We start from the raw sequence: 26,002 nt of genomic DNA, 5'->3' as shown, positions 1-26,002 counted from the left end.
TAACTAAATAGTGGTATATAGTGAGGGATAATTCTCAAACCTCTCTTCTAAATTTAGACTATATCTAGATAGTCACAATTTTCCAACAAACTGATTCCCAATCTGTAGTTCAATCAAATCTATAACAGACCGTGGAGACAAGGGTTCAATACCCGGATAGATCATAATTTTTAAGAAACTTTAATTTAGAGATTCAGTTTTTATATGCTTCAAAACTAGGTTGACAACTAATATGTTAACATTTTTATCTATTTTATGAGTCTTATATCAATTTAGAATGAATAATTAACAGTCTGGTATAAATAAAAAGCACAAAGACAGCGGTATATGATTATATACAAAGATCACACTTTAACTGTTGAAAGACTTCCAGGTCAAAGGAGGAGTGAACTTAGCAATTACAGGTGTGTTTGAGTGTATTTAAGGAGAGCAACAAGCAGCATACAGCATCTTGAAAAAGCCCTGAGTGAAAGGGTGAAACGCGTAGAAAGGATTGTATGCGAGCTGCTGTGAGAGGTAACAGAAAGACACTTGAAAGGAGAAACTCTGCGTACTTGGTACTTAAGAGCAGAGCAACTTTTGCATCTTCATTCCTTGGATGGGAGTCTGATTGTGGTAAGTAAGGCTTGCGCAAGTGAAGAACCACAAAAAGTTTTCCAGCAGACTGAGACGCGCAGTGCACAGCGTGTCTCAGCGGGAGAAGACCAGCCGGAAGGAAAAGCCAAAAGCAGGTGAGAGTGTATATACACCTAAAGTTTCCTGCAGACGGCAGCCAAAGAGGTGAGAAATCATCTGAACACAAAGAGGCTGAAATAGATTAAGCGTAAGGGAGCTACCTCCCATAAATCACAAGAACCAATATTTTATTATACTCTGAACTGTATAATCACCTTGTCTCAGAGCACAAAGTTTTTTAAAGAAATACACCCACACCAATTGCTAATAGAAGCAGAGACTGTAATTTGCAACTTAAAAGCATCTGCATCAATTGTCTGTGAAAACAGCATACAAAGGAAAGACTGTACTATATGAAAAAACGTTACAGCCTGCAGGCAAAAAAAAAAAAAAAAAAAATTTAAAGAGATACCGCTGTCATTTATCACTGTGAATATGTTTTACATTTGAAGCATTAGAGCTGTATTTTCTAACTGCATAGAAACGAAGCAGTCACTGTAGCAAGAATTTTAGAGATATTGTGTCTATCAAACGTTTTTTAAGATGTTTTAAAGCTGACAGTCAGTTAATATATATGATTTTAGATTTATTTGCATTATGAAAGCTTGAAGAAATTTTACTGTACAAGTTGGTCTATTAGAGCAAAATTGTTCAAAAATACTGATAATGGGGAATCAGTTTGTTGGAAAATTGTGACTATCTAGATATAGTCTAAATTTAGAAGAGAGGTTTGAGAATTATCCCTCACTATATACCACTATTTAGTTACTCAATTGCTTTTTAGCGCCATCTACCCTTATTGTTATTTGTATACAATATCTTTATTTGAAATGCAAGAATGTAAGTTAAGATGCCGGCCCATTTTTGGTGAACAACCTGGGTTGTTCTTGCTGATTGGTGGATAAATTCATCCACCAATAAAAAAGTGCTGTCCAGAGTTCTGAATAAAAAAAAAGCTTAGATGCATTCTTTTTCAAATAAATATAGCAAGAGAACGAAGAAAAATTGATAATAGGAGTAAATTAGAAAGTTGCTTAAAATTGCATGCTCTTTCTGAATCACAAAAGAAAAAATTTGGGTTCAGTGTCCCTTTAATGAAATTACGTCTTCTATTGTTTTAGTCAACAATATAGGAATAATTCACATTCCACAATCAAATCCTGAGATTTCAAAAACAGTTTTGTTACTATTTAACAATTAATGAGTTTTTTTTTTATTATTTATGTTGAATTACTGCAGTGTTAAACCATTTGTGCAGCATCTCCCTAAATCACATATATTATTTGTGCAAATAACTACAATATTCAACTTTAATAAGATGTGATTGTTTTCCTGAGCATGAGTTTGCAGGTGGAGATAGACGCTTTTGTAATCTAAATGGGAAAATTGCTGTTTCAGTGACAGATAAATGCAATATGTAATATAATGGCCTATGGTTATTGGAACACAAACACGAGAGAAGTCCCTTCTGCAAACTTGACAAACAGAAACCCATTTTTCTGAAACAAAACAAAGTTGATAAGGATAATTGTATGATGCCCCTGCTGTATTATAAAGGGAACACACAACATGGTGCAATAATAATAATGCACTAGAGAAAAATTACTGCAAATATTACAAGCAGCTTAAAGAAATCGGTGTATTTCCCGGCTTACTTTAAATAAAGATCTGTGCACTTTATTCAAACAATGACAGTAATCACTGGCCGACATAACATTAGCCACAGTGTACAACAGATAATAATACAAGGAAATGTGTTAAAACAGGCAAATTGCAAAAAAGGTTGATGTAAGCAGCGTGCCACCACCAGAAGCAGATAGGAACATTCATTATGTTAATACATACCAATATGCAGTCGTTTATCTCTTAGTTTATCTTCTGTCTAATGCAGGGATTGCAAGCAGCGAAGTTATGGTAATCAGCATTATTTTTAGTAGGAATTAAGTAGCAGGGATCAGTAGAAATCAATCTCATTAGCAAATACCCTTCAATTTCCTTTAAAGGGACATGAAACCCAACATTTTTATTTCATGATTCAGATAGAGGATACAATTTAAAAATAGATTCCAATTTACTTCTATTATCAAATTTGCATGGTTCTTACGTTATTATTTTTTTTAAGAGATATTTAGATCGGAAACCGTGCACATATCTGGAGCACTACATGATGGTAAATAGTGCTGCCATTTAGTGCTTTTTCTAAAGTATAACATTGTTGAAAAAGCAGGAAGGTAAGCTCAGGAATGTGCACATGTCTGAAGTACTATATGGCAGCAGTGTTGCAACAAAGGATGTCAAGAAAAATAAGAAAATTAGTACAGGTAGCCTTCAGTTTACGCCAGGGTTAGGTTCCAGGAGGAATGGTTGTAAATCGAAACCGTTGTAAATTGAAACCCAGTTTATAATGTAAGTCAATGGGAAGTGAGGGAGTTAGGTTCCAGGCCCCTCTCAAAATTGTCATAAGTAACACCTAATACATTATTTTTAAAGCTTTGAAATGAAGACTTTAAATGCTAAACAGCATTATAAACCTAATAAAATAATCACACAACACAGAATATATAATTAAACTAAGTTAAATGAACAAAAACATTTGCTAAACTGCATTATAAACCTTATGAAATAATCACACAACAGACTTTACTTGCATTTTTCTGCAAACAGTTCTTTCTATGCATTCCAATCTGGTCTGATTTATAGACAGGAATATCTTGTTCCTATGAAAACTGCTCGACAGCTCATGTCTAGCTTGACTAATTCCAGTCTGTTTCTGTGCTTGGCTTTGCATATCTTTGGTTCAATACAAGCGGACAGCTCCACCTACTGGCTATTTTAATCAATGCAATGCTTCTCAATGCTTTTCAATAGCAGTCACATGACTGCAAAAAAGGTTGTTATTCTGAAATGAAACTGCGTAAATCGGCGTAAATCGAGGGCCTGCAGGCTCGCCAGAAACACGGGGCCTCAAGCTCCATTCGTAGCTTGATAGCTAGGCCCCCATGCCTAGATACATATTTTGTAGTGAGATTACCATAGTAAAACATAGATACATATATTAACAATTAAAGACATTGCAGAATCCCTTTAGCAAGTTGTTGTTATTGTTTTTCAGTGTCGCTAACAGTTCTAGTTTGTTGTATACGGCACCTCACACAACTATATATCTTAATGGCAGGAATGTACACAAATATAACATTGGAAAAGACAGGTGACACAATGTGCAATTCATTTTGAGCAGGATCTTGCTTTTACCGCAAGGCCCGTCAGCAATCTCAGGAGCATCTTTGAGTCTAGGCCATTGTGTATATAGACAGACGGACAGATAGATATAGACATTTCAAGCTGAGGCTGACTGGGAGGAACTATGTACTGTAGATATCTACATAATGAGGTTTTCTCTAGGGATAAGAAAAATTACAAAATTAATTTTGTAAGACAGAATAAAAGCAAAAAATATGCCAAATAAAGCCCAGCCAGCTGTTTTATGGATTCTATCTTAATGACTGTTAGAGAGCTGCAACTCATTGCTGTGCGGCCCTTGTTTGGCAGACAATGGGTTAACCTTTGTACCTAACAAACATGTCTGACATTTATCTTCTCTTAAGTCAGTCAGTATATAATATTTGTAGCACTGGTTTCATAAATGATGGTTTGTTTGTAGAAGATATTACATGTTATATTACATCTTTCTATGGTACATAATGATTGGCTGTCACTGTTATTATGCCCAAGAGATTGCTTTTCTGTTAGCAGCGTTGCTGTAGCGGCGTAATGTTTTATACTCCCCAAGTGCTTATTGTGAAAGTGACAGAGCACACTGTAATAAGAGAACCGCAAGGTCAAACATTCTGACAGTTATAGATTAATAAAGGCTAATTGGACTGTATTAATGTCTTGGGGAATGTAAATACCAAGCTTGGTTTATACTATTAGACAGTTCAGTTTTAGCTCTTTATCTGTGTTGGTTCATTAAAATATGTACACATAGTCCCAGTTATATGCTCTAAAAGCTAACTATGGGTTTACTGGATTATGTTCAAGTGAAATTGGCACAACTCATTGTAAAGCCATATACAAATATAGAGTGCAATTAATGGACCATCAAAACTGCTTGCGGTAACATGGTGCACCATACGGCCCATTTAATCTGCATACTGTATTTATTAAAGTGTAGTCAGGAGAGCATTAAGAAGCTCTCAGGTGTTTGTGAAATAGCACATGTCCCACTCCCTAGCACAAATACTGGAAGGTTCATTTATGTATTTCCATGCAAAGTATTGCTTCACAACTGCCCCTGAATAGGTTGATCTGTATCTTCAATTCTTGTGTTTTGTTCTTTTAAATTCCATGACTCTGAACTTCATTAATTAACTTTTATATTTTGAGATAAAGTAATGCAGTATCAACTCGTATGTTTTCTTTTTTCAGACTAAAACTCATTTTAGTAGCTTGAAATGTAATGAAAGTGTTTTTACAATTGATTCATATAGTGATCATTTCAATAACATATAATTGTAGATATTGGTGGTAGTTTCATAATATCTAATGCTGAATAAACTGTTACAGCCTGCAGTCACCTCCCAGAACGAATAGAAGCTTTGTTTTACGTAATCTGTGCACCAGTAAAATGAATGATACTCAGGGCTTCTGCTGGAGCAAACTCAGGGCTTCGGCCCTTAGTTATTCTCTTAGCATCAGGCTAGTCCTAGTCTCTGGAATTGTACACAATATAAAGGTTGATGTTTGGGGGCTCGCTGGAAACTTTTACTCATCCACCACCTTTGAGGTGGCGGATAGCAACCATCCTGTTTAGATACGATCGGGATGATTAACACCCCCTGCTAGTGGCCGATTGTTCGCAAATTTGCAGGGGTGGCATTGCACAAGCATTTCACACAAAATGCTTGTGCAATGATAAATGCCGACAGCGTATGATCTGCTCCAAAATCGTAACAGTTTTGTTGTAATTTAGCACTTGCTACAGTGATGCAAAATTAACAACATAATATTATGACTTCACAGTATGTAAGTTTAAAACTTGCTGTTTTCCAGATTTAATGGGACAATAAATACATTTTTTTTCTTTGTTTTATCAATCGGAGAAGAGTTTGATACTTACTTTTTTGAAATAAAGGTTTGAAACACTGCAAAGATATATACTTATGTACACATTTGTAAACACTCACACACATATACACCTTTGAACCCTTCCCAGCACCCTGTCATACAATATATCTCTTGAAATCAGTGTTAACATTTTTCTCAGTACTATACCTTTATTTTATACTTTGTTTCACTATATTTTTCATGTGCTTGGTTATGCATATTTACAAGCGTTAACACTTTACGTCAGGTATACTAAAGCACAACATTTTTCACTTAACTTACCATGGGTATGATATTTTTAATTATGCATATTTTTTGCAAGACAATTTCATTATTTACTTTGCCTGAGTTTCCTGTAATTAAACTCTGAAAATTGGAGTGTCTCCCCTCCAATCAGAGAGGCTGGAGTGCATTCAGTGGAATGCAAAAACCCTTATACTCCTAAATGCAGCACTGTGATTGGTGGATATGTACAGAAACAGCCTTCCAGGGGCCGTTCAAGGTGCATGCCGTGTGATTGCAAAACAATGCATATTTTTAGAAAAAAAAATATGTACAGTGGCTAATTTCTAATGCGTCATTTTAAAAAATTGGCATTAATGTACCTTTAAACGCAACCTACAGCCATATCACCGCTAAATTGCATGCACGTTTAATGTTATTATTCTAGAAGTGAGTTCTTTTATGAGAAGCATATTTACAAATGCAAAGTATTTTACAAACATTCCTAAAATGGTATCTGTAATGCACTACTGTCAGCTGCAAATGTTTTAAGAGATATAGAAGACTACTCCTTCTTTTATAATGTTACAGAAGATGACATGAAAGCAGCATCAAGTTATTTAATCAACATATGTAATATTGATTCATGTGACTTATTATATCAAGCATGATGTCATCAGCATAAACTTTTGTTTTTTTAAGTAAAGAAACTTTAGGAAGGATCTAAGCATCTTACATGTGAGCCTGGTTTTCAAGAGTCTGCAGAGAAGAGATTCAGTTCACAGTATAAAAACTGTTTATGAAAGCACATTTCAGTTATGATGAATGAGAGAGGTTTTACTTGGTTATGCACAGTGAACCTTTTACTGCCATCTGGATTCTGAGTGAATGACAATGGGCTTGTGTACATTACCCACATCACACTGCCCTCTGCATTGTATTTGCTTGTGCCAATGGTATGTTTATAAAGCAGAATATACAATGTGTATTATCACTGACTTCATTATTAATAAATGGCCTTAATATATCAATGAAGCATTTTGTTGCTGCATTATGATTAAATAGATTAAGTATTAGTTACTGTATTTTGATTAAATAGTTAAAAGGAATAGTAAACACTTTGAGATTGTAATGTAAAATATATAAACATAGTAAAAGCTTTGCTATATACTTACATATAGTTTAGAAGGGTGTCGAGCCATACTTTTATGATTTCATTGAATCAGGATATGATTTGAACATAAAGGCCTCTAGTTATGAAGCCGTCTACTTTCCTGCATTCGCCGGCCCAATACGCTCGCCTAAGCTCGCCTACCATCGCTGCCGCGGACCTGAATACGTTCGCCAAAGTTATCAAGAAAGCTGTCAAGAAGCCGCGCACCAAGTATGCAGCAATGAGCAGCGGACTGTTGTTAACTGACAGTCATCGATCTCGCTGCTCATCGGCTTCTTCGCAGCTTTCTTGCTATACTGTCAATAAGCACCCACACTAAACTATACTGTTTTACCCCCTAAACCGCCACTCCCGGAGCCCCCTGCACCTAAATAAAGTTATGCCCCCTAAACCGCTGCTCCTGGACCCCGCCGCAACTCTAATAAATGTATTAACCCCTAAACCGCCGCTCCTGGACCCCGCCGCAACTCTAATAAATGTATTAACCCCTAAACCGCCACTCTCGGACCCCGCCGCAACTCTAATAAATGTATTAACCCCTAAACCGCCGCTCCTGGACCCCGCCGCCACCTATATTAAACTTATTAACCCCTATCCTGCCCCCTATACCGCCGCCACCTATATTAAACTTATTAACCCCTAAACCTAAGTCTAACACTAACACCCGCTAACTTTAATATTATTTTAATAAATCTAAATAAAACTTACTATTATTAACTAAATTATTCCTATTTAAAACTAAATACCTGTAAAATAAACCCTAAGCTAGCTACAATATAACTAATAATTATATTGTAGCTATTTTAGGGTTTATTTTTATTTTACAGGCAACTTTGTATTTATTTTAACCAGGTACAATAGTTATTAAATAGTTATTAACTATTTAATAACTACCTAGCTAAAATACTTACAAAATTACCTGTAAAATAAATCCTAACCTAAGTTACAATTAAACCTAACACTACACTATCATTAAATTAATTAAATAAATTTACTACAATTACCTAAAATTAAATTAAATAAACTAAACTATAGTACAAAAACCCCCCCACTAAATTACAGGAAAAAAAACAAGACGTTTAAACTAATTACACCTAATCTAAGCCCCCTAATAAAATAATAAAGCCCCCGAAAATAAAAAAATGCCCTACCCTATTCTAAATTACAAAGTAATCAGCTCTTTTACCAGCCCTTAAAAGGGCTTTTTGCGGGGCATTGCCCCAAAGTAATCAGCTCTTTTACCTGTAAAAAAAATACACCCCCCCCAAACATTAAAACCCACCACCCACACACCCCTACTCTAACCCACCTAAACCCCCCTTAAATAAACCTAACACTAACCCCCTGAAGATCTCCATACCTTGAGTCGTATTCACTCAGCCGGGCCGAATTCTTCATCCAAGCGGGGCAAGAAGAGGTCCTCCATCCGGTAGAAGTCTTCATCCAAGCGGGGCAGAAGAGGTCCTCCATCCGGTAGAAATCTTCATCCAAGCGGTGTCTTCTATCTTCATCCAACCGCGGCTCCATCTTCCAGACCTCCGACGCGGAACATCCTGCTGGCCCGACGGACTAATGACGAATGAAGGTTCCTTTAAGGGACGTCATCCAAGATGGCGTCCCTCGAATTCCGATTGGCTGATAGGATTCTATTAGCCAATCGGAATTAAGGTAGGAAAAATCCGATTGGCTGATTCAATCAGCCAATCGGATTGAAGCTCAATCTGATTGGCTGATCCAATCAGCCAATCGGATTGACCTCGCATTCTATTGGCTGTTCCGATCAGCCAATAGAATGCAAGGTCAATCCGATTGGCTGATTGAATCAGCCAATCGGATTTTTTCTACCTTAATTCCGATTGGCTGATAGAATCCTATCAGCCAATCGGAATTCGAGGGACGCCATCTTGGATGACGTCCCTTAAAGGAACCTTCATTCGTCGTTAGTCCATCGGGCCAGCAGGATGTTCCGCGTCGGAGGTCTGGAAGATGGAGCCGCGGTTGGATGAAGATAGAAGACACCACTTGGATGAAGACTTCTACCAGATGGAGGACCTCTTCTGCCCCGCTTGGATGAAGACTTCTATCGGATGGAGGACCTCTTCTTGCCCCGCTTGGATGAAGACTTCTACCGGATGGAGGTCCTCTTCTTGCCCCGCTTGGATGAAGAATTCGGCACGGCTGGGTGAAGACGACTCAAGGTAGGGAGATCTTCAGGGGGTTAGTGTTAGGTTTATTTAAGGGCGGTTTGGGTGGGTTAGAGTAGGGGTGTGTCGGTGGTGGGTTTTAATGTTGGGGGGTTGTATTTTTTTTAAGGGCTGTTAAAAGAGCTGATTACTTTGTAATTTAGTTTAGGGTAGGGCATTTTTTTATTTTGGGGGGCTTTATTATTTTATTAGGGGTCTTAGATTAGGTGTAATTAGTTTAAATGTCTTGTATTTTTTTTCTATAATTTAGTGTTTGTTTTTTTTGTACTATAGTTTAGTTTATTTAATTGAAGTTAATTTTAGGTAATTGTAGTTTAATGATAGTGTAGTGTTAGGTTTAATTGTAACTTAGGTTAGGATTTATTTTACAGGTAATTTTGTAAGTGTTTTAGCTAGGTAGTTATTAAATAGTTAATAACAATTTAATAACTATTGTACCTGGTTAACATAAATACAAAGTTGCCTGTAAAATAAATATAAACCCTAAAATAGCTACAATATAATTATTAGTTATATTGTAGCTAGCTTAGGGTTTATTTTACAGGTAAGTATTTATTTTTAAATAGGAATAATTTAGTTAATAATAGTAATTTTTATTTAGATTTATTTAAATTATATTTAAGTTAGGGGGGTGTTAGGGTTAGGCGGTTTAGGGATTAATAAGTTTATTTAGTTGCGGCGGGGTCCGGGAGCGGCGGTTTAGGGGTTAAACAATTTATTTAGTTGCGGCGGGGTCCGGGAGTGGTGGTTTAGGGGTTAATAAGTATAAAGTAGGTGGTGGCGGTATAGGGGGGAAAGATTAGGGGTGTTTAGACTCGGGGTACATGTTAGGGTGTTAGGTGCAGACACTTCCCATAGGAATCAATGGGATATCGGGCAGCAGCGAACATGAGCTCTCGCTGCTGTCAGACTCCCATTAATTCCTATGGGATCCACCGCCTCCAGGGCGGCGGATTGAAAACCAGGTTCGCTGGCCCGGAATAGTGGCGAGCGTACCTGGTAGGTATTTGATAACTACCAAAAGTAGTCAGATTGTGCCGAACTTGCGTTCGGAACATCTGTAGTGATGTAACCATCGATCTGTGTCGGACTGAGTCCGGCGGATCGTATGTTACATCACTAAATTCTACTTTTGCCGGGCTGTAGGGCTTGATAACTACGGCGAATCAGCCTTGCCACAAATACGCTGCAGAATTCCAGCGTATTTGCGGTTGACGGCTTGATAACTAGAAGCCATAATGTCAACTGAACATGTAATAAAACTTTAACAATGAAAGAGACACGTGAACTGTCATGGTATGCGTTAAAATAAAGGACCAGGGTTCTTGAAAAGTAAAAATTGAAAAGTTGAAAAATCAAGCAAAAAACTGATCAAACACTGTTTTCTATTGTACTGGAATAATTTTGTCAAGTTACATCAAGGCAAAGTATAGGTGGAGTTTACTTGATATGAAACCACTGGAACACCACATGGTATCTATATGTTCTAACTGATTACAATAGCCTTAAATGTTAAACCAATTTGAAAAGTCACCTATGGACTGGAAAAGAGCCAACTTGCTGTTATTAATTCACATACCTCCATCTTACACATTTTTAATAGTATACACTCTGGGTCCTACTCATTTGCCTATTAAGATCCTTCTGTCTTCAGAAAATACAAATCCTTTTATATGTCACGTAACTCAGGCCTCTCCTTTTGTGATAGTGGTGATGAATATGTTCTAATGAAGAACTTTGAACTTGCAAACTATGTTTCCAACAGTGTCTCTAGGAATGTTCAGTGTCTTTCTATTTGTATCCTGTTCCTTATTTGTGAAGGGTGATGATCTCTTAACATTTTGGACCATTCTTTTGACTTAGCCCTATTTCTAACATGCAGTCAAACGTGACACTCAACAAACCCCTAGCCAGTTCAGGTATTTCATGTGTTCTAGCTCAAGCACACCTGGTGCAACAAATGAAGCCCCCATTAGTTGCATCAGGTGTGCTCGAGACAACACCCGTTTTGCACATTTGTGCTGTTGTGAGGGATTCTATTCAGGGGTTTGAATGATTTTGAGAATGCAGAATTCATTAAAAGTTGCTTTTTCAGTTGAATTTGAGGAAACCACTTGAAGCATTCGTTGTGTTGAGCTATTTCAATTGCTTTTGTTTGATTTGTTCATTGCAAACAACTGAATGTCTGTAAAATTTGACAATAAACCTGATTTTCAATGGGGGTTGAATAATAACAACTGTATATTGTACCAAAATACAATCAGATATATGTAGAAATATTATTTGTGAACATATTCTATGTGAAGAACATTGGAATTTGAAATATTCATATTTTCATGTTGGATTAGCGCACTTGATGGCATGTGTTCGGGTTAGTGCATATGAGTATATGAGTTTGGGTTAGCATGCGAGTAGGGTGTTTTTTTCTCCATTGACTTCTATGGGGGGAATAGGTAATTGTGCGCATGATATTCTAATTGAGCTAAAATTAAGATGTTTGCACACGTCAGATTAAGCATGAGAGTGCAAACTTTTTACTTTCAATTTATGCAATTAGCGTAATGATAACTTATACATTCTGCGTAATGACCCAGATTTGGAAAAAACAAATTGGACATCAAGTCTCAATTGGATATAAGAGACCCAAAAATCTAAAAGATCAGTTGGTATCAGTTATTACGTCCATGTCCTGAAAAAATCAGACACATACCCTGGCATGTACACCTGCGACACATGTTCAGTAAAGTACATCATATAAAAAACATTACTGACAAAACTGGAAAACAAGATATTCTCAAACAACACTTCAATTGGAGAACTAAAGAAGTCATTTACACACTGCACTGTCCATGTAACAAGGTTTACGTTGGTATGACGACCAGGGAAGCTAGAACCAGAGTATTAGAATATAACAGCAATATAAAAAATGCTGAAAAAGACCTTCACAAAGGCAAAACCATTACAAGTGTCGCAAAACACTTTCTTCACAAATGTTAGAGCTCATTGAACTAATTAATGTTTGCAGTAATCCAAAAGATCTCTTTAGGCACTAAGGGAGGAGATTTAGAGAAATGTCTATTAAAAGCAGAATGTAAATGGATCTATCTTTTAGATACCATACAACCTAAAGGACTAAATTAAAATAATAATTATTATGTATACTTAGTCATATCATCAGCATTAAGAAATTAAATTGTAATGTGAAACAACCAAAAAAAAAAACTGATTATACCTCATAAGAATTACTGCACCTATAGTAAAATTAGTGTAACATTCTTCAATAACAGTGCAGTAATAATAAGTAATCTTACAACAATAATAATAAAACCTTTACAAGTAACAGGATTTTTCTTTCCAACATCTTAGCACTATTACTACAACTTTAAAAATTAATAATGCACACATCCTTTAATGCATCTTATTTTTAGCACAAACTGCCCTCACTGCATTCAGTAATAAATTCGCAATTCCAATTTAATTCACTGAATATTTTTTTATTTTTTTTATCATAGCACATATTTTTTGATTTACTATTAAAGTACACACTAGCAGGGAAACTTTCCGTCCCCAAATAACCTTACGTCACTCATATTCACTTATAACTATGGCAATATTTAGATAGTAACACCATCATTGTACCATTCTTCACATTTTGACCCTGTAGCTCTAATATAGAAATATACCATAAATGTAGTGCTATAAAAATAGAAATCCTCCCAAATCATTCCATATTGAACATACGGTATATCTAAACACACATTATAGATATAACAATATTTAACCCATTTCATGAGTGTAGAATATGATGATAAATGATGGTGCACATACAAGTTATATCAATAAATAATAGACACTGCACATTTATATCCTTTGCCTGTCATAGCAATCCGATCAATATAAAGTAAGGATTTGTGGGACATAAACAAATTTGATGTCATCACATATAAAATACTAGCATATGAATTCACATATACCGTAGAAAGATCTAAATGAATAGTACATTGTATCCTATTCAAAAAGTAAACATGATTCCATCGTCCTTATTGGTTGGTTGCTACATTATGGCAAAATACAACACATGGGAGTAACTGGAAGAAATCTGACATACCGCATAACCAATAGAGATCAACCACTCCCCCTAGGAAATAGCCTATTGGAGAAAGGAGGTGGTATTCCTAGCTGAATAAATATTACCAAACAAAACAGGCGCGTACCCCTCCAAAGAAGCGTGATGTGAAACACGCGTCAGGAGCGTACATGTCAGGAGCACTGTCTCCTAATTTTTAAACTCGCTTACTCCTAGACCTGATATCTTTGACCTGATACCTATATCAAGCCAGAATAACGATAACTATAACTCCCATTATAGGAGTTTAGCTGCAGATAATGTAATACTTTGGTCAATACTGACTCACCATAGCGGTCTAAATAGTTTAATGATATTCTGTGTATATTACTCTCAGGTTGCCTAAATATATTTAATCTAGGAGTTCAAGTATTTTTAAACTTAGCATATATGTGGTGTGCCTGTTTGTTACAATATTTCATTAAAACATTTGTATGAATGATGAATATTTGAAACATTTGACCCTTTTTTTCGTTACATTTCATGCACTTTCTTTATTAGTAACCTAGGTGCAGCAATCCGTTTTTTGCACATTGACCCTTTTTTTTGTTACATTTCATGCACTTTCTTTATTAGTAACCTAGGTGCAGCAATCAGTTTTTTGCACATTGTTCATATGTGCTTTCCAATAGTTTGGTACACATTTCATACCTATGTAATGATCCATTTTACTTGTTGGAGTGTTTCATATTGTTTAGAAAATAGCTCATTTTACCTTTATTTTGTCATTTGGTATAATAAATCTTTGGAATCCCAGTTTTTTACAGTACAATGTCCCTTTAAGCCTAACTGGTTTAATTACTGTTCCTAATTCTGATAAACTCTACTCTGCCTGTACAGGTAGATTCTGAAATGTGGGTTTGTTTGGGGCCCCAAAGGGCCAGCATTGGACATAAGTGTAAGTGACCCCTATACATTTCAGAAATCTAATACATGTATAGTTTACTTTATTGGTTTTACAAACAAAAAATAAAGCATCCAGGAATATATCTGAATACATGTGAGCTATACAGTGAAAACACTAAACAGCATTAAAAAGCCATTTAAAATAAATAATAGGAACTCATAAGTTAAATATCATAACTGACAAAAATGAATAATGGATAATAAATATTGGCACTTAAAATGACTATAATATTGATCCCAAATAAATCATATTGCATATGTGATTTGTCTTAGTTCCCAGCACACTGTTCCTATCTAGATGTGGTGCTGCTGACTATGCAAAATACTGCACTATACAAATCACTTCATCTGTTTCAAATCATATTATTTGATTTTTTGGGATCAACATTATAGCTATTCTATTATTAATTTTTACCTTTCTTGGCAAAGCTGTTTTGCAATGCACTTATTATATTAAAAGTGAATTTTATTATTTTTGCTTAATGGATTTACAAAGTTACTTTGCTAAGTTGATGATATCTTTATTTATTTAACTGATTTTAGCATTAGCAAATGCATTGACTTTAGTACAAATGTTAATCTGTAATTCATGAGCCAAAAAGTTTTCAGTATGCAATCTGAAAATAGAATATCAATGCCAAATACCGTTTGCAAGTATTATACATTAATGATGTGTACCCAGTTTGTTCAATCATATCCATAATCTATGCACAGTCTGGTCTAGATAGACAAAGCCATCACACAGTTTAAGAGAGGCAATCATTTCAAACTCCTATGATTTTCTAAGGAGCTAATCTCTTGGGCTTTAATTAATATATTACAAAGAATAACACAAATCTGAGGTTTTTGTTTCAGCAGAAAGTTCTGTGAATCTTATTAAATATAGAGTTGACCAGTTACAATCAGCACAATCATTAGAATGTTTTAATTTTTTAATCTTGATTAACAGTAACAGAACTTCAAAGGGATGTAAACGTCACTAAAAATCCTTTCATAAGCGTGCAGTTGTATTGTAAGAATTCTAGGGGCACCCACCAAAAAATAAATGCTTAATTACTTTAGAAGCCTGGCTTCTTGTACAGCTATGGAACTTTAAAGGGATAGCCTAGTCAAAATTAAGCTTTCATGATTTTGATAGGGCATGCAATTTTAAACAACTTTCCAATTTACTTTTATCATCAAATTTGCTTAGCTCTCTTGGTATTCTTTGTGGAAATCTAAACTTGGGTAATGCTAATTTTGAAGTAATTGAACTGCCTCTTTTCTCAGTGAATTTTGACAGTTTTTCACAGTTAGACACTACTAGTTCATGTGTGTCATATAGATAACATTGTGCTCACTCCCATATAGTTATTTATGAGTCAGCAAAAAAGAACTAAGATAAGGGGGCAGTCTACAAAGGTTTGTATACAAGGTAATAACAGAGGTAAAATGTGTATTAATATAACAGTGTTGGTTATGCAAAACTGGGGAATGGGTAATAAAGGAATTATCTATCTTTTTAAACAATAATAATTCTGGTGTAGACTGCCACCTGTGTTTGCTTTCTTTAGTACTGTTACTTGTAGGGTTTAATTTTAGTCTTTTTTTTAATAAAATAATTAATAAACCTGCTGGAAATTAGTGTTTATTTTATGTACTGAACTACAAATTCATTAATGCCACTCATTTTCCTAAGAAAATGAGCATCATGAGAAACATACACAGGAAATGTTGACAGGAAATCCAATACACACCAGCATTACTAAATGCATTCGTTTTTGTTGTTCGGCTGTCTTTAGAACCCACACTTGCATACACAAGAATGTTCCCACTTTACTTATAAATCCTTCTTTAACTTTACAAATAATATTAAATAATTACAAATAATATCCCATTTTCCATTAGAAGTGTAAATGCAACAGCCTTTTACTCATTCAGTATTTCTTATGTCTTTTTCTTTCAGGGTGAATGTTCTCAGAAGTGCCACGACATCTTTATATTAGAGACAGTTTGTGTGGCTTGGTTTTCCTTGGAGTTCATACTACGATTCATCCAAGCTGAAAGCAAATGTGCGTTCTTAAGAACCCCTTTGAACATTATAGACATGATGGCCATATTGCCTTACTATATCACTGTGATAGTGGATGCTGTTTCTGTTGAAAAAACAGGAGTAGGTGGAAACAGCTACCTGGAAAAAGTGGGCCTTGTCTTGCGTGTACTTCGAGCTCTGCGTATCTTGTATGTCATGAGGTTGGCAAGACACTCCTTGGGTTTGCAGACATTAGGCCTCACGGTCAGGAGATGTACCAGAGAATTTGGCCTCCTTCTCCTTTTCTTGTGTGTCGCAATGGCTCTGTTTTCTCCTCTTGTTTACTTAGCAGAAAGTGAACTAGGAGCCAAGCAGGAATTTACAAGTATCCCTGGGAGTTACTGGTGGGCAGTAATCTCCATGACTACAGTTGGTTATGGAGACATGGTTCCTCGAAGTATTCCAGGACAAGTGGTTGCCTTGAGCAGTATATTGAGTGGGATCCTGCTTATGGCTTTTCCAGTCACGTCTATCTTTCATACTTTCTCACGTTCCTATACAGAACTGAAAGAGCAACAACAAAGAGCTAGCAGACAGCTACACAGAATGGAGGAAAGAGAGCAGTGCACAGGAATTACATCTTAGGAACGCACAACAAGTGTATATACACCCCAGGGACTTGGGATTTTGCTGCAGTGTGTGTCACAGAATCAAGTCTGAGAGTTTTCATATGTTATGGTTATGCTTAAATCAGTAATTATACTGCAATTATTCGCACACTATTTGACAGTCCTGTTTTAGATAACTTTACATTTTATATCTTCTAAAATAACTCTTACCATATTATTTGTTCATTGATTATAAACTAGTAGAAAAAAAAAAAGAATGTTTTTTTTTTCTTTCCTAATAATAATATATTGCTTCAAGGTGAATTTAATAGACACAAATTTCAATTATCTTTGTAAAACCTGAGTGAAATTTTAACCCATTTTCTGCAATAAAAATATTATTTTATGTGAAATAATAATCATGTTTATTCAGAAGTAGTATTTTTATTGTAACACAAAGTTACTTTGCTAAGTTGATGATATCTTTATTTATTTAACTGATTTTAGCATTAGCAAATGCATTGACTTTAGTACAAATGTTAATCTGTAATTCATGAGCCAAAAAGTTTCATTTTTACATGAAACTTTAACAAAAGTCAAAAATAGAATTCAAAGATAACTTTGTGTAACTTACTCATGTGACTTGCAAGTTTATAGAAATATTATTAAAATAATCAGTGTCCTAGTTTCACTAAAGTACCTGACGTGTGTTTATATGGTGCAAGAGGGTTATTTTAAAGATGCTACACTCTAGTCTCTTTATAGCTAATCCCCAAAAAAGTGATCAGGCCTCCTAACTAATCACCAAAATAGAAAGAAAAGAGAGGAATAGGATAGCACTAAAAAAGCTAAAGAGATAAAATAATGTAATAAAATAAAATGTGGCTGCGACTAATAAGAGCAATTCCAGCTAAATAGCATGTACAACTAAGAAAAGGCGATAAAAGAAATTATATAAAGGCCCCTATTTATCAAGCCGTCAACCGCAAATACACTGGAATTCCGCAGCGTAATTGTGGAGAGCTTGATTCACCTCATTTATCAAACCCAACAAACTGGCAAAAGTAGAAATCTGTGACGTAACATACGATCCGCCGGTTTCAGTCCGACACAGATCGATGCTTACATCATTACAGATGTTCCAAACGCAAATTCGGCACTATCTGACTACTTTTGCTAGTTAACAAATATCTACCAGGTACGCTCGCCACTATTCCGGCCCAGCATACCTGGTTTTCAATCCGCCGCCTTGGAGGCCGCGGATGCCATAGGAATCAATGGGAGTCTTAAAGCAGTGAAAGCTTATGTTTGCTGCTGCCTGATATCCCTTTGATTCATATGGGAGAATAAAAGTTACGTTTACACCTAACACCCTAACATGTATCCCGAGAATAAACACCCCTAATCTGCTGCCCCTACACCGCCGCCACCTACATTATACTTATTAACCCCTAATCTTCCACTCCCGACACCGCCGCCACCTACATAAAGTCATTAACCCCTATCCTACCGCTCCCGGAGCCCACCACAACTAAATAAATGTATTAACCCCTAAACTGCCAACCCCCCACATCACCATAAACTAAATTAAACTATTAACCCCTAAACCTAGCAACCCGTTAACTTTATATTAAATATTAACTCATCCCTATCTTATAATATATTTAAACTTACCTTTAGATTTAAATTAAACTATTAATTAACCTACCCTAACTATTATAATAAAATTACATTAAACTATATTAAATTAATAATTAATCTAACATAACTTTTATACTAAATTTACATTAAACTACAAATTAAATTAACTAACACTAAGTTACACAAAAAAATAAACACTAAGTTACAAAAAATAAAAAAGAAATTATCAAAGATTTAAACTAATTACACCTAATCTAAGGGCCCTATGAAAATAAAAAAGCCCACACAAAATAAAAAAAACCCTAACCTACAATAAACTACAAATAGCCCTTAAAAGGGCCTTTTGTGGGGCATTGCCCCAAAGAAATCAACTCTTTTACCTGTAAAAAAAAAAATACAAATACCCGCCCAACAGTAAAACCCACCACCCACACAACAAACCCCCCAAATAAAAAGCTAACTCAAAAACCTAAGCTCCCAATTGCCCTGAAAATGGCATTTGGATGGCATTGCCCTTAAAAGAGCATTTAGCTCTATTGCAGCCCAAGTCCTAATCTAAAACTAAAACCCACCCAATAAACCCTTAAAAAATCCTAACACTAACCCCAGAAGATTTGCTTACAGTTTTGAAGATCCGACATCCATCCTCCAAGAAGCCAGGAGAAGTCCTCAACGAAGCGGCCGAAGTCTTCATCCAAGCCCACAGTAGTCTTCATCCAGACAGCATCTTCTATCTTCATCCATCTGGTGTGGAGCAGCTCTATCTTCAAGACATCCGACGCGGAGCATCCTCTTATTTCCGACGACTACCGACGAATGAAGGTCCCTTTAAATGACATCATCCAAGATGGCGTCCCTTAGATTCCGATTGGCTGCTAGAATTCTATCAGCCAATCTGAATTAAGGTTGAAAAAAATGAATGACTTCATTTAAAGGAACCTTCATTCGCCGGTAATCGTCGGAAAGAAGAGGATGCTCTGCGTCGGATGTCTTGAAGATAGGCTGCTCCGCGCCGGATGGATGAAGATAGAAGATGCCATCTGGATGAAGACTTTTGCGGGCTTGGATGAAGACTTCGGCCGCTTCGTTGAGGACTTCTCCAAGCTTCTTGGAGGATGGATGTCGGATCTTCAAAACTGTAAGTAAATCTTCTGGGGTTAGTGTTAGGATTTCTTAAGGGTTTATTGGGTGGGTTTTAGTTTTAGATTAGGACTTGGGCTGCAATAGAGCTAAATGCCCTTTTAAGGGCAATGCCCATCCAAATGCCCTTTTCAGGGCAATGGGAAGCTTAGGTTTTTTGAGTTAGCTTTTTATTTGGGGTTTAGTTGTGTGGGTGGTGGGTTTTACTGTTGGGGGGTATTTGTATTTTTTTACAGTTAAAAGAGTTGATTTCTTTGGGGCAATGCCCCGCAAAAGACCTTTTTAAGGGCTATTTGTAGTTTATTATAAGTTAGGTTTTTTTTTTTATTTTGGGGAGGGCTTTTGTATTTTCGTAGGGCCCTTAGATTAGATGTAATTAGTTTAAATCTAATAATTTCTTTTTTATTTTTTGTAACTTAGTGTTTATTTTTTTTGTGTAACTTAGTGTTTGTTAGATTTAAATTATTTGAGTAGGGTTAGGTGTTTAAATATATAATATAGTTAATTTAATTTGTAGTTTAATGTAATTTTAGTATAAAAGTTAGGTTAGATTAATTTTTAGTTTAATATAGTTTCATGTAATAGTTTAATATAGTATAATTTAAATCTAAAGGTAAGTTTACATTTATTATAAGATAGGGATGATTTAATATTTAATATAAAGTTAATATAAAGTTAGCAGGTTGTTAGGTTTAGGGGTTAATACATGTATTTAGTTGCGGTGGGCTCCGGGAGCGGCAGGATAGGGGTTAATGACTTTATGTAGGTGACGGCGGTATAGGGGGTGGCAGATTAGGTGTTAATAAGTATAATGTAGGTGGCGGTGGGCTCCGGGAGCGGAGTAATAGGGGTTAATAAGTTTATTAGAGTTGCAGTGGGCTCCGGGAGCAGTGGGATAGGGGTTAATAACTTTATTTAGTTGCAGCAGTATAGGGGTTAAACAGTTTAGTATAGTGGTGGTGCTTAGTGACAGTATACAAATAAAGCTAGGAAAAAGCCAAAGAGCAGAGAGATTGATGACTGTTAGTTAACAACACTCCGCTGCTCATCGCCCTGTACTTGGTGCGCAGCTTTTTGACAGCTTTTTTGGTAACTATGGAGAGCGTATTCAGGTCTGCGGCAGCGATGTTAGGCAATGTCAGGCGAGCATATTGGTGCCGTTGAATGCAAGTAAGTTGACAGCTTGATAAGTAGGCCTCCATGTGTCAGGTATCACTTAAAGTGTGGATAACAATACATATACATATGTATATGAGGCGTGTCTAATCCTAAATATGCAAGCTATATAATATAAAACGGTGAATGTGAACTGATGTGAATCGGAAACAGTGTATCTATAAGATCAAAATGTTACAAAGAAATTAAATGGTATGTCAAAGGATAATATTTATTACAATATGATAAAATAAGACGCCGGCATCGATTGGTCCATAAAATAAGTGAGATTGTACAAATTGTGTCAGAATACAATATTAAAAAACTAATTAGTAAAAAATGGGTATAAGAGCTGATACAATACTAAGTGATAGATATAAAAGTGACTTAGTATCGTGAGGTACCTGATACAAATGTATTTTGTTGGCAGCAGTCCAGGTTATAAGTTAAGAGTCCCAAAGTGGTAATAGCAGAAGTAAGGTCCGTAGAAAATTCCTAGACTGATATGGCAGGGTGATATTTCAGTTAACTGTTAACGGATGATGGTAACAAAGTTCCTTAGAGTTCCAAATATTAACAGTTGTGCTATTGCATTTTCGAAAATTGTGAATATTCTGTTGTGAATGTTAGGACCGGGGTATTTGTTTGTGCGCCTAGGTTAGATTAAGGTGATACCTCACGGTCTAGCTGTCAATTAGTTCCGGTGTTGAGGTCAGAGCTGAATGGATCAAACATGGGAGAACAGGTAAAATAGTTTGTAACAGCTTGTTGCAAAACGTCCGTTTGAGGGAAAACAACCTGGTGGGCTAGTAGGTCCTGGGACAGGGATTACACATATGGAGACTATGCGTGGTAATTTTAAATAGCTCCATGTACCTGCCCTACTACAAGTCTTTACCAAATCTTTGCCAACTAAAGGGTAGTAATCAGTGTAAGCAAATCAACGCGTTTCTGCCTCCTGGGCCTTTATCAAGATGCTCACTAGGATCATCGTCAGATTTAAATAGCATGTGCTGTGTCCTGATTGGCTAGGTTCAGCAGCCAATGTGTGCTCATTTTTTTAATTCAATAATATATGAACAATGGTACAATAATGTGTATTAAAAGTTATACATTTGATGCTTAATGATGAACGGTTTATAATACAATTATAACATTCTATGAATGTGTAAGAAGATAGAAGAATATGTGTTTAGGATATTTTGAGTGTGTGAGTAAAGTGCAAATGCAGACTGGATTACCAGGGTCCTAAAGGGAATCGTGTGACAATAGAATTAGATGTAGGGAATATCGAGAAAAGAGTGTATATAAATGAATATATGAAAAATTCAAAAGATAAATAAATAAATTAAACGTAGAGAATATTGTTTAATTAAGAGTAATGGAAAATAATAATCAGGAAATCCATATAAAAAAGGAAAATATATATAAAAAAAATATATATATTTAAAGATATGTATAAAAAATATATAAAGAATATATAAAACTATATAAAAAATGAATAATCCAAAAATGAAAAATTAAAAGTAATAATAAAATTAAAAAAAAAAAAAAGATATATTCGGAAAAAAGTGAAAAAATTCAAAAATAATATTTGAAAAAATGTGTATATATATATAACAATTCTTTTTGATCCTCATGAATTGACCTTTGGGGATGTTAGATTTCCATTGGTCTAAATGGCAGCTCTCAGAGTGTATACAATTGTTGGCATCAATTGTTTTAAAGTATGTTTCAGTGTGTATTTTATTTTCAATGATTTCCAGTTCTATGTCCAAAAAATGAATCCTTTGGCTGCTGTATTCATGAGTAAAAGATATGCCCATCTCATTAGTCTTCATGTCTACCATGAAGGCATCTAAAAGTTCAATATCGCCTCACCAGACAATAAAGATATCATCTATGTACCTACAATCGTGCACAAGGTTCATCCCCCAAGGACCCCCAGCAATATATATTTCTTCAAAGTGTCCCATAAATAAGTTAGCATAACTGGGGGCGAACCTTGTGCCCATTGCAGTACCTTTGATCTGTAAAAATACTTCTTCATTGAAAAGAAAGCTGTTATTATGAAGAATGAAATTAATACACTCTAATATTAATTTGTTTTGTATTAGGGGTAGATCTTTGTCTCTATCAAGGTATGTTTTTACAGCTTTTTGTCCTGTATGATGTGAAATATTCATATATAATGAATTTACATCACATGTCACTAAGACGTAGTTGTCATTCCAGTCTAAATTTTTTATCTGATTTAAGAAATGTGTGGAGTCACGTAAATATGCTGGTAATTTAATAACGTATTTTTGTAGAAAATAGTCTTCATACTGTGATAAATTTGATGTAAGGGACTCAATCCCTGAGATTATGGGACGGTCTGGAGGTTTTTGTAAATGTTTATGAATTTTCGATAGCCCTTACCCCTATTTGTAATTATGGATGCACTTTATATGGTAGTCTCTCTTCTCAATCATAGATAAACATATATAATTTACCCTAATTATACTTTATCAACATTAAATCTAAATTAGTTACACTAGTTCACAAATAGTTCTCTTATGAGAATGTTTAAATAAAGAATACAGGGGGCGGAGTCAACTGTCAAGCCGAGCAGACACAGGTACTAGGAGCTCCTGCTCTAATACATCAGCAAAGACCACCAATTAGCCATAAAATAACACCTAACGGCAAATATGATGGGAGATTAAATAATAGACTGCACTGACCACATTTGGAAGTAACTTGCGGTAGATCACGAAAGCAATCGTGGAGGCAGTGACGGCAGGGACTCCGCGTTCCCCTTGATAGTGAAGAGCCAACTACTTTCGCTGCTCCCATCGGAGCCCTCAAGACTAGGATAGCACTTAGCTCCTACACTCTCTTCCAAAGCTCATCCTTCGAGGACAGACCAGATCACCCACTCAGCCGAGAGGATGGATTCCCTAATTTTAGACGCACTGACTCTGCTGGGTTCCCGCATGGATGCCCAGTTTAATATCCTCTCTCAACACCTATCTTTCAGCCGGGAGGACTCGTCTGACTCACTAGAGGAGGATCTCAACAACCCACCCTCCCTGGTTGCGTACCTACTCCATCAGGACAAGATGGCGGATACGGCCAGTCAAGGCCTTTCTACATTACCCCAGCAGTCTGATCTTATTCCCGACTTCACCATGATACACTCAACTCCTATTCCGGAGCAGCCGGTCGGGATGGGGGTCGAGACAGACATGACTACACGCAACTGTATTGAAGATCGCCCTCCTGATCCTCCGTATCTCAAAGCCACGTACCCTCGCCTCTCCGCAAGGAAGACCGGCAACGATCTGAGAATCTTGCACCTAGATAGAGGAGTGAGGTCAAAGTCCTTGTCCACGATACTGCCCAGCAGTGATCACTTCCTGTCTCATCCAGAGTCCCTACTACGTAGCGAGCAACCTCAATACCAGGGCGGCATAGACTCAAAGGATCTGTTTTTCCTCCCTGGGCTCCATAATCATAGAATTGATAGCAGCATCATGAGCTGGACTCTGATCTGTATTACTGTGCTGACCTATAGTGCCTCCCATGACCCCCAAACTAGATTGGGGAGCATTTACAAACCCAAAGGCGGTCTGGGGTAGGCTGACTCACAATTGCATAGAGCTACATAGCTCAGTTAGACAACAGACTTGTTTTTGTGTTCCTTTTTTATGTTTAATATTGCTATTTACCCTGTCAGTTAACATGTTTGCCTTTAGGATTGTTCTTGCCATACTATTTGAATAATACTTGCGGTAAAGGGTTGAAGAGGGGTGTAGGATAAAGTCCTGATGGCTTTCAGTATGTCAACTTCCAAATCAACTCTCATTATGTTATATGGTCCTCCCAGTTTGATTTTCCTTACTAAACATTTATATCCTGCAGTTGTTTAATATGTGAATATTGTACATGACTGATAAACACACTCAGCACTGTCTATGCCTATTTCCAACCTTTTTGCGATCTAATATTTATAATGTAACCGAAGGGCAATACACAGTAGTAACTGAGAGGTCTTAGATTAGCTTTAATTTAGTTTATAATATGTATATTCAGTGACCTCTTTTGGGGGACTAGAATGCAGCCCAAGTTTCCTTTAAACCCTCTCTAGTAACTACTTATTTATACCCTTAGGATACCTTTTACTCTTGTAGATAACCTCCCCCTTCCTGTCCCTTATATCTCACTTAGTGTATAGGGTATAGGTTTGCTAATAAATGGAAACTAGCATTTAGTATCCCATAGACTTACACCCTACCGGGACTTGTATGGATTGATTCTGAGACCCTCACTACCGTTTGTAATATATGCACTGTTCAGATTTATATTTGTTCTGGTTGTTATGTTATGCAAAAGAAGTCTAGATAATTATATTTGTTAAGTAAGAGAGTTAGTGATATGGGGTTAATATGCTATTTGCATTGGTCAGCCACTGCTTATCTTATCTTATAAAAATTCTCATTGCAGGATCACTGTAACATGCTCATATATTTTACTAGTACATAGTGCTCCTGGCAAGATGCTATACTATGTATTTATCTTATAGTGCCCACATATTGGATTCCACCTAACAATTTATATAGTGTTTAATTATATATTTATCCTAATATTTTGCAGAACAGTATTTTTCTAAATACCTTGTATGATTAATGTTTGATGTATGAGCAACGCTATCTAGCTCTATGTCTATTTTCTCTGCTTTATATCTCAGAGCAATAGCTCAAGTCCTTGTCATATTTGTGTCAATCTATGTGCAAAAGGTTTATAGAATTTGTAAAGTACTATTAGCTGGTTTTAATTATCCTCTAACCATTTCCCCCTATGCTTAGCATCTGATATTGGCTATGTCATATGGAGTGTAGTACTCTCACTTTGTTTCCCTACTAGGTCCCATATTGTTTATACTACACATTTAAGGTCATAGACACGCTGGATATTAATACCCACTCTTTATATCATGCTGCTACATATTTCTAGACATGGTTCAGTGTATGTATCTTACCCTCACAATAC

At 36.0% G+C, this 26,002-nt stretch overlaps 1 protein-coding gene across 1 annotated transcript in view; it reads left to right on the top strand.

Annotated features, from left to right (window-relative positions):
* KCNG2 (potassium voltage-gated channel modifier subfamily G member 2) overlaps window positions 1-17,299 on the top strand; it is a 481,205-nt gene extending 463,906 nt beyond the window's left edge. Inside the window, exon 3 of the mRNA XM_053714835.1 lies at window positions 16,359-17,299. Coding sequence (XP_053570810.1) covers window positions 16,359-17,069 — 711 coding nt within the window. The 3' untranslated portion in view covers window positions 17,070-17,299. The remainder of the gene's footprint in view (window positions 1-16,358) is intronic.
* The last annotated feature ends 8,703 nt before the right edge of the window (window positions 17,300-26,002 follow it).

This window comes from Bombina bombina, chromosome 5 (genome assembly GCF_027579735.1).
Source record: "Bombina bombina isolate aBomBom1 chromosome 5, aBomBom1.pri, whole genome shotgun sequence".
Lineage (NCBI taxonomy): Eukaryota > Metazoa > Chordata > Amphibia > Anura > Bombinatoridae > Bombina > Bombina bombina.
This window is presented reverse-complemented; position numbering and strand designations above follow the sequence as displayed.